This window comes from Thalia democratica, chromosome 7, assembly GCF_965202585.1.
Source record: "Thalia democratica chromosome 7, ktThaDemo2.hap1.1, whole genome shotgun sequence".
In the NCBI taxonomy this organism is placed as follows: Eukaryota; Metazoa; Chordata; class Thaliacea; order Salpida; family Salpidae; genus Thalia; species Thalia democratica.
The window spans coordinates 61,761,558-61,771,284 of NC_139171.1; the positions used below are offsets into that span (position 1 = coordinate 61,761,558).

The following is a 9,727-nucleotide window of genomic DNA, read 5'->3' on the forward strand; positions in this document are numbered from 1 at the left end:
AAAATTTTACCAAGCTACTTTATACCTTCTTCGAACAAATAAATACACCATCTTGAAATTATATTGAGTAAAATAAAACAAAATAGTCAGTCACTACGGATTTGAATACAGTAAAATACAGTGATAACTCATTAATATATATACTTCATAGAAAAAAGAGTCGTGCAGATTATCAAGAGAGAAAAAGTCAAAGTCACGTGTCTGTACGTTATGACGTCATAATAAGCACACTTCTGACATCACAATGTTCCGAGCTGTAAAAGTTTTCAGTTTACAAGGAAATGTTTTTGCGCACTAACATTTTTCAAAAGGTCGTGAATTTTTTGGCTATTACTAATATGATGAACTTTTTTGAAGTTTTCTTGGAACATATAAATTCATTTAAATTACTCATAACTATTTTGTGTGAATTCAAAGCATGGTATTTTTTGTTTAGAATAAGCAGAAACATCAATCAATATTTATTTGAACTTTAGTTGAAAAATTTTTAAGACACACATGCTTATTTATTTTTAAGTGTAAAACTTTATTAGATGATTATATTATGAAAGAATCTTTACTATCTAGGCTTATTTCGAAGATTTATTAAGTGTCTGTAATTATAATGTCACAGTAACAAATAATTGGTAAAATTGTAAATAATCTTTTTTGTAAAGTCAATGAAAAATAATATGAAAATTTAAACAAGTATGTTGAAACTAACGTCAAAAAAAAACGGTAAAAAATCTAGTTTTACCTGGAAGAGGAATATAATGCTACTAATTTGAGGACTCCTTTACTAAAAAAACAAGAAAATAATATTTAAAACTAGTAGCTGAAATATTTTGAAAATATTTCAATTACAGTTGAAGGTAGTTTTTTAATAATACTTGATAATAAACTGTTTTCATTTAAACAAACTTATGACTATAATGTAAAATTTAGCTAAAATAAATACAAAAAGAACAGGAACATATTTTTACTTCTTCAAAATAATATATAAAGTATTAATTTCCTTTTGGTTTTATACTTACTGGACTTATTATAGTTCTTTCTAATAGTTCTTTAAACTAAGTAGCATTTAATATAAGTTTAATCAAGTTTTAGTATAAAATATCAAGTTAAAAGCTACAACGCTAATACTTGAAAATATTTAAAATATATAATATTCCTGCTTAACGAAAAACAACGCAAATAAAAATAGAAATCGGTCTCAATACATTAGGTAGAAAATTAAATAACTTGTAGTAAACTAACTGTTAAATATTTAGGTCTAAAAATAATTTTTCTAACTGTTTAAACCTAAATTAACGAAAACAATTTTTGCGAATTTAGAGTAGTATAGTTTCAAGTTTTTTTTAATTTATAGTGCAATAAATAGATTTAAAATAAGAAAAATGGCAAAACTGACTACCATTTTTAAAAACCTGTAAAAAACAATGCATATACTTAAACTTTATAATAACTCCAATATTATAAAATAAATAAGTAACTTTCACGACAAAAATCACAGTACGAAAACACTTGGTATTAAACTTGACTTAACCAAGAAAAAATTAAAAACTAAATAAAAACTACATAACTTACTTTACTAAATTTTATCTTTTTATCTAACAATTATCAAAATAATATTACGTTAAATTTATTTTTTTTATACAGTAAATTACAACTGACACATAAATACTTCTAGCGGATAAAATCATTAATAAACATTTAATGTTCGAGTTATAGGTAATAACATTCTCGCTTACAGCTGTATTTTTTAATGACTCTATGTAATATTTTAAAAAATAAATGATAGACAAATAAAAAAATCGAATGGTAATGTTATTTGAAGTTGGACAAAGGAGTAAAATTTTACTTATTTTTGAAAAATTACAAAAGTTTAATGTATCCATAAATTAAACAAATTTTTAAGTTAGTGTAAGTATAAGTGCAATCTCAAAAACTTCAACATAAATTAAATTTCTTATTTTTTAAAATTGCTTTGTTAAGTATAATATTTTTTCTTCAGAAAAACAAACAAATTACTAAAAAAACATTTTTTATCAAACATAACTAATTAAATTTCAGTACAACAAACATCGCAGCCTGAGGCCATAAAAACGTGTATTTAAAATAAAAACATCAAAATAAGTAACAAAAAATATTAACTCGTAAAAAGTCGCTACTGTTGTTTAATAAGGCGTGCAATTATAATGAAGAGTTATTATTATTCAAGACATTTACCTACAGTATTGATGTCTCAGTACTAAATCAATTACTCGATTTTTAGATTAAAACTAATTTTTCAAGTATAAACTGAAATGTTAGTATTTAAACGAAACTTAAATTAAAAACTTTTTGCAATCCGTATAACAATAACAAAGACAAAAAATATCATAAAACAACTGAATTTATAAACTCTATGACTTTGTAAACTGGCAAAGTTGACATACAAAACTTTAAACTTTAAAACTAATTTATCTTATTTTTATTAACAAAAAATCATCAAGAAGAGTTTACAAATGTTTCAGAATTTATAAAAATTTCAGAATTTATTGAAATTTCAGAATTTATTTAAAACAAGCTGATGTAGATAACCTACTAAAATGAGGCGCTAAAAAATTAAAAATGTTATAGTTTTGTATTGAAAAATTTTTGGTTAAATACCACTATTAAATGCATCAAATAATTAGTAAAAACTATTCAACTAAGACCAACTAATTATGAATAGTCTGAGAAATATGCAAAGATATTCATTTTTATTAAAACAGACAGTTGTTAATATTTTATAGAGATTGTTTTTTAACTATTACCTTTTCTATCAACGAGTTGATTACAATTACCTAAATTTAATTATCTGGTTGTTTAAAGATACCATATATATAAACATAATTACTTAACACAACAACTAACTTACGAGGTAGAACTTGAGATTGGTACGAAGATTTTTTATTAATCATATAAAAAAGTTACTTATAAAATGTAAATCAATAACTAACTTAGGAGGAACAACTTGTGATTGATGCAAAGATTTTCTTTTTGTTGGCTCTGGAGGTCTTTCCACAACTTCTTTATCGTTATTCTATCAAAAATTATTAACAAATTATATAATTAATTTTATGTAAGTGTGTAATGTTTAAAATATTAGAAACATAACAGTTTCTTAGTTATCAATTTGTTAAGTGATTCTTTATTTTAATTGCCATTTCTTATATAAGATCATAAAAAAACATCAAATATAAAGATTTTTTAGCAACTATAAAGTATAATAAACATACAGGAGGTTTTATATGCTGTTTAATTTCAAGCAACTGATTACAAAATAAACACAACTTACAACACATACCATGATAATTAAAATGTTATAATTTAAATTTTTATTTTGCAAAAGACTTACATTTTAAATACATCAATATTTTTTTAATCTAATAAAAATACTAACATTGTCATCAATGTCCATGTTTTCTTCTTTTTCTACAGGTGCAGGAACACTATAATTAAAAAAACAAACATTTATTTCATGACCATTAAAAATAATATAAATATGAAACAATGTTTTTTATTGAAATATGGTTATTCTTATATTGGTCAAAGTTTTTTCAAATATGTATTTTATATATCTGATAAACTCCAGTATGCGTACAGATCAAATGTTAATGTACCAATTGTTGACGAAAGCACAGTTTTGTATCAACAACTTTTTTATGATAAATTAAATTACTGGTTACTTTTTACAGATGATGATAATGCTGTACTTCGTGACTAAATAGGTTAACCAAGTTTTAATAAATAAAACACATATTGATACTTTTAAAGGTGTATTTGTTGGATGCGATACATTTATTGGATGCAAAGTTCATTAAAAATGTATTATTCAAATTCTTAAAAATAACTAATGATTATTAGCTAAATACATAACTAGGATTGCCACAGGTCAAACTGAAAAAAAAATTCCTGACTTTTGCAGACTTTTATAAATCAAGTTCTTAATTAAAACCAATTCACAAATATATAACCAAAGACCGAAAATTATGTAAGTTTCCAATCTTATTTTTATGCAGGTTAAAACAACAGTTATTTTGCTGGATTCAATCATTTTAATTTATTTCAAAAATTCAATTAGACCCCGAAAAAAAGATTAACTTAAAAAGCAAATTTTTTTTGGAAATTAAAATTAGTAAAATACAGTCTTTAATGATAATAAACTTTCTTATCAAGCGCATGTCTAGATTTAATTTTCTGAATTTGCTGACTTTTTTTCGAAAACCCCAATTTTTCCAGACTTTCCTGACTTTGTGGCAACCCTGTATTTATTTATTTTTAAAAATGATAGCTAGTTATTTTAACATTAAAATATTTTCTTTTTACATCATTAAAAAGTATTACTAACAAATTGACATAATGTTTATTTTCTTAAAATTCAATTATAAAAATAGACTTTAATAAATTGTCCATAAAGGAAAAAAATTGAAACAATATTTACTATATTGACATGATTTTTTTTTTATTAAAGACTATTAAAAAACAAACTTGAAAAGGTCGTCAATACCGTCATTTTCATCATTGTATCTGTTGATAGTAAAATTAATAATAAATTAAATATTTAATTTAAATACAAACTTCAGTGTACATGTTTTCAATTTATACATAATTAATATAAAACAAAATAATATTATTCATTATTTAATTTGACACATATTGTTTTATACATAACTAATTTTACCATTATATAATACTATACAGAATTTAATAGTTAATACAAAATTGTACCTGTTTTAAATTTATACGTAATCAATTTATTAACATTATACAAATTTATGCAGTAAAACTTATGCAGTTTTTCACATAACTAATGTTATACATAATGTAATTGTTAATAAGTTTGTAGATATATATGCAGTTAATAAATTGTACCTGTTAGCCAGGTCTTTCAACTTGTTCTTTCTGGCCAACTGAACAGGTTTTACAACGGGACTCGCAACCTCGGTGCGTTTCGGGGTGTGGGTCTTACTGGGGTCTATTGTCATGGTAACCGGCTGCTTATCTGTTGTCATATCTACGGTACAATTCGTGTATGTTTAGTATGTGTACAGATATATTAGCACTAGACTGTTTTTTTTTTTATCAAGCTTTTTTGAACTTACAAAGTATAGCTATAATTAATTAAAAATTTTAGAGATGTAATTTAAATTTTGAAAGCGTTTTCTGACTTTCGGTTCTTGAAACTAAAAAACACTCAATAGAGTCGTTAATTTTGTTACTTAAATTTTCTTAACCTATTTTTTTTTGTCTTCTTTAAATTTAAGTACAGAACAGCAATTGTTAAGTATAACCCATGTGAATATTATTATTTCAAACCTTCCTGTTCCCAAGCTTTCCTTCTGGCGGCAATTCTCGCCAGTCTTTCACTCACGTTTGTTTTCACTCTTCCTGTAAAAACACAATTAAATATATTTGTTTATAAAAAAATATATTATTTTAATCTGTTATTTTCGCCAATCTTTTACTAAAGTTAGTTTCAATTTTTCTTGTGCTAGCAAATTATTTACTCATTATCTTAAGTATTGACCCTTTTTACATATCAAAAGCTAGTTGATATTCTGGTTTCCTATAAAAGCATTTTCTCTAATAAAAGTATACAGCTAGAGCTTTCAAAAAAGAAGCAAAGAAAGTTTTTGTAAAAATGTTGGACACCTTAAAAGGCCTAAATTTAAGCAAATAAATAAATGTAAAATGATGCTTAACAACATAAATAAGTATTTCTCAGCTACATATCTTTCAAACTTTTAACAATTACAAGTGAGTCAGACTTGAACATGTGTAGAAATCCCAAGAGGACTATCAAATTATCAATGAGAAAAATAGTTATTCAAACAAATTTAAAATTTAACATATAGTCTTTTTAAAAACATAACATAATATACAGTTATAATCTTAAATTAGTAATATTCTTTTTGATTATATTCAAAGTGTTCAATACTACTATTAAACTTAGTTCAATACTCTTTTTTTTAATTTTTAACATTCATGAACTGTTTTAATATTTCAATGAACAAATTTTCTTTTTTTTTTTGGTACACTTTATTAGTAAATAAAACAAAAACATATCAACCAATCCACAAATAATAGTTTAGCTTTTTATTTTGGCTTTAAGTACTTTAAATTCATCCTCAGCAAGCAAAAAATTAATGTCTTTATTAAATTTGACAGTAATTTTGAATTCTTAATGAACAAGCTTAAATAAAAGAATGAAAAATAATATAACAGTTTCCTCTAGTTACAGTGTTTATATTTCGTTTTTAACTAAAACTTAAGTTTTATTTGTTAAAAAAATGACTATAGATAGCTTCTTTAAATTATGAGCAGAAAAGTATTTTTAATACATTTCAACTATATTTTCACAATGAATTTTTATGTTTAGTCAAACCAACTACACACCCATAACTATACTTTTTTTATAATACAACTTATTAAATTTTATTTAGTTAAATAATTTAATTGTAGTTAAAAATCTACTATAGTGTTAGAAAACATTTATATATTTTATAATGTTTATATTTTGTTAACACTATCAAAATAATGGTAGGTTTATAAACTACTTTATTTCACCATAGTATCTACAAAAAGACATGGTCTGGTTATACCCGTTTTTATATTGTGAAAGTTAAATTTTTGTGTACAACTTTTGTTTTATTGTATTCAGCTTACAATTGAGCAAACTAATTAAAATACATACACAAAATCACTTTTATTAGGATAACATTAAGAAATACTACTTTTTGGTTAACAAATGCACAATTTTTTTATCTTAAACTACGTCTAATAAAGTTTTTTTTTTTCATTTAATAAACATAACAAGGAATTGATACTAAATTTTATAACAAGAATCAGTAACCTGTAAAATTAACAATCTTAAATTGCTTAAAAACCTAATTTTGGGTCAATATTTTGGATATATAAGTTTTATATGGTAACTATTGGTTTAAAAGTATTATTAATATAACATAATAAAAAATAAAATTTAGTAAAACTATGATACAACATTGCTTAAAATAAAAATTTTGAAGGTTACCAACTCTAGTCTACAACAATCCTTCAAGATTTTCATCGTTTTTAGAAGGTACACAACTTAAAACTTATACTTGAAAAATAAAATGTACAATTAGACTAAAATATACCTTAAAAATTCTCATTTGAAGGTACATTGTTTAAATACAGAAAAATACATTAAAAATTTTATTATAATAGTAAAGTACATGATTTATAAGTTATATTTACAAATAAACATATATTCAAATTAATGCCTACCTGGAAGATTTACATAGTTATTTAAGGTGAAAGATATAAAATTTATACTATATATATTAAAAATAATAATCTACAGATAGACTAATAATTGGAAGATTCTTATTGTTATCAGAAGTGTTCTGTGGATACAGTGTTGGCTTTATTGAGGATTTTAATGGGGTCATATCAAACTAATTTAATAAATTAAACAAAACTTAATATACATATGAACTAATGTAAACCTGGAAGGTTCTCGTTATTATTGGAAGGAGTGTTCTGTGGTACCGGTGTTGGTTTTATTGCAGGTTTTGATGGAGTCATATTTTCCATTCTCTTTCTCACCATTTCTTCTCTAGACTTTACTTTTGCCATTATGGCCTGAAATAAACAGAATATAATTAACAAAATTATTGTTATTGTTTTCGAGTTAGCTGTAAAAACTATATCACTCAAAATATAATATGAATTAACTACTATTAAAACATAACAATTAAATCTAAAAAAAATGAAAGAATGAATGAAACAGTACTTAATAGATTTTTAATCTTTTAGTTAAATGTACAGCTATTAACTTAACAACATCAAAAACCATTTATTTATTTTATAGAAAAAATACATTAAATTCAAAAAAAAGAACAGAGTAAAAGTTGCCTATAGACAAAGAATTTTGCATAATTAAATAAAATATTTGTTGCTTTTAAAATTTAGTAAACTTTTAATTTTATTTAAAACTTCTTACCTTTGTAAAAGCACTTTGATCATCCATTCTCAAGTTAAAATATTCTAACCAAAGAATATTATACAGAAACTGCTTTATACAAACTGTAGAAGTACAACAGTATGATTTTTTTTCTTAATTCTTTAACTTATTTTTATTAATGTTGAAATTTTATAGCATTTAATGTTAATAAAGGTTACAATATTAAATAAAACAACAACCCAGACTAGTTATTATCAACTTGAGAACCATTTTAATTTATAGATCTACATACTGAATGATTTTTAAATATATTTACTAAAACAATTAATGAGAATAATAGAGATAATACTTTTTAATAGTATATTTACTAAAAAAAGTTCTTTAAGGAGCAGTATTGTAACCAGTATTGCACAAATACAAACTTCAATGATGTAGTAAACAGCGATTACAGTAATGTTTTAATTCTCAATCTTAACTTAACTTCATGTTATTATCAAAACTTAACAACAGCACTTGTAAATAAAATAAAAGCATTTTAATTCTGAAAACTTACAATTGAAATTATTCTAAATGTTTAGTCTGTTTTAAGTTTAATTACAGTAATCAATAACACTGTTTATACAAGGGTATTTCAGACTTGTTTCACTTGGCAGAAATTTATAAAATAGTCTCCCCCTTTCTTAGTAAACTAGTTACTTTTTTGCCCCAATGCTAACTATTGCAAGCTTTGGGGAGCCCTGGTTTATACATTACTTCTCACAGGCATAATAAAGCAAAAATATACAAAACAGTATTATTAAAACTAGTCAAGATGCACATTAACTGTTTTTTTCAATGACATTTAAAAAATTTAATAGAGCAAATTAAAATTCTGAAACACTGATATTCAACTATATTCAAGATTCAAGGATAGTATGACCACAATGTAAGTACTGACTGAGGTTGCAAATCATTTATAAAACTTTAAATAGATTACTTTGTAGTTTTTTTGGTATAATACAAGAAAACCTAAATTTGACTTTTATCTTTTTTACAATTTTATTTTTCTACTGAAACAAATAATAAACTATTATACTACCCATATTAACATTGAACTAAAAAATTTTTACAACTTATGAAATACTAATACCAGAATCCTAAAGCCTTGTGTTTTGGATTTTAATATTTTTTTCATAAAATTTTATTTTGTTTAAATTTACAACAAAAGACTACTTAAAATATTGAGTGCTCACACAATACTTTTAGTATAAGTATAAAAAAAAGTATATAAACGCGTATAACAGATAAACTACAAACAAAAAAAGCAATATTCAGGGTCGCCACTTGTTTTTCCATTTTTTTTCCAGGTTTTCCAAATTTCTTCCAGGTTTTTAAAAGTACACATTTTTGGGTCTATTTTTAGTTTCAAGTTAATTTCTACTTAAGATACTGTGTTAAATAGTATAAAAATATTGAAAAGGTACTGTAAAGTTACTTTAAATGTGTTTTTAATAAAAAAAATTTTAATAATGACAAAAAATCTTAATTATATGATAGATTTTTTGTGTCAAATCAAAATTTTACAACTGAAATGTTAAAATTATCAAAAATTCCAGGTTTTTTTAATCAAAATTCTAGATTTTTCCAGGTTTTTTGATCGAAATTCCAGGTTTCTCCAGGTTTTTTTCAAAATTTCTCAGATTCCAGGTTTTTCCAGGTTATTTTAGCCTAAATTGTCAAATTCCAGGTTTTTCAAGGTTTTTCCAGGTTTTCAGGTAAAGTGGCAACCCTGAATAT

At 23.6% G+C, this 9,727-nt stretch overlaps 1 protein-coding gene across 3 annotated transcripts in view; it reads right to left on the reverse strand.

Moving 5' to 3' along the window:
* The window catches only part of LOC145840424 (uncharacterized), a 36,681-nt gene extending 28,612 nt beyond the window's left edge, over positions 1 to 8,069 (reverse strand). For all 3 annotated transcript variants that reach the window (XM_082947683.1, XM_082947684.1, XM_082947682.1), the window contains exons 1-7: positions 7,991 to 8,069; positions 7,494 to 7,629; positions 5,323 to 5,394; positions 4,879 to 5,008; positions 4,495 to 4,533; positions 3,407 to 3,455; positions 2,964 to 3,046 (exon numbers count right to left, since the gene is read on the reverse strand). In XM_082947683.1, the coding sequence (XP_082803809.1) occupies positions 2,964 to 3,046; positions 3,407 to 3,455; positions 4,495 to 4,533; positions 4,879 to 5,008; positions 5,323 to 5,394; positions 7,494 to 7,629; positions 7,991 to 8,017 (536 nt within the window). In that variant the 5' untranslated portion in view covers positions 8,018 to 8,069. The remainder of the gene's footprint in view (positions 1 to 2,963; positions 3,047 to 3,406; positions 3,456 to 4,494; positions 4,534 to 4,878; positions 5,009 to 5,322; positions 5,395 to 7,493; positions 7,630 to 7,990) is intronic.
* Between the last annotated feature and the right edge of the window lie 1,658 nt (positions 8,070 to 9,727).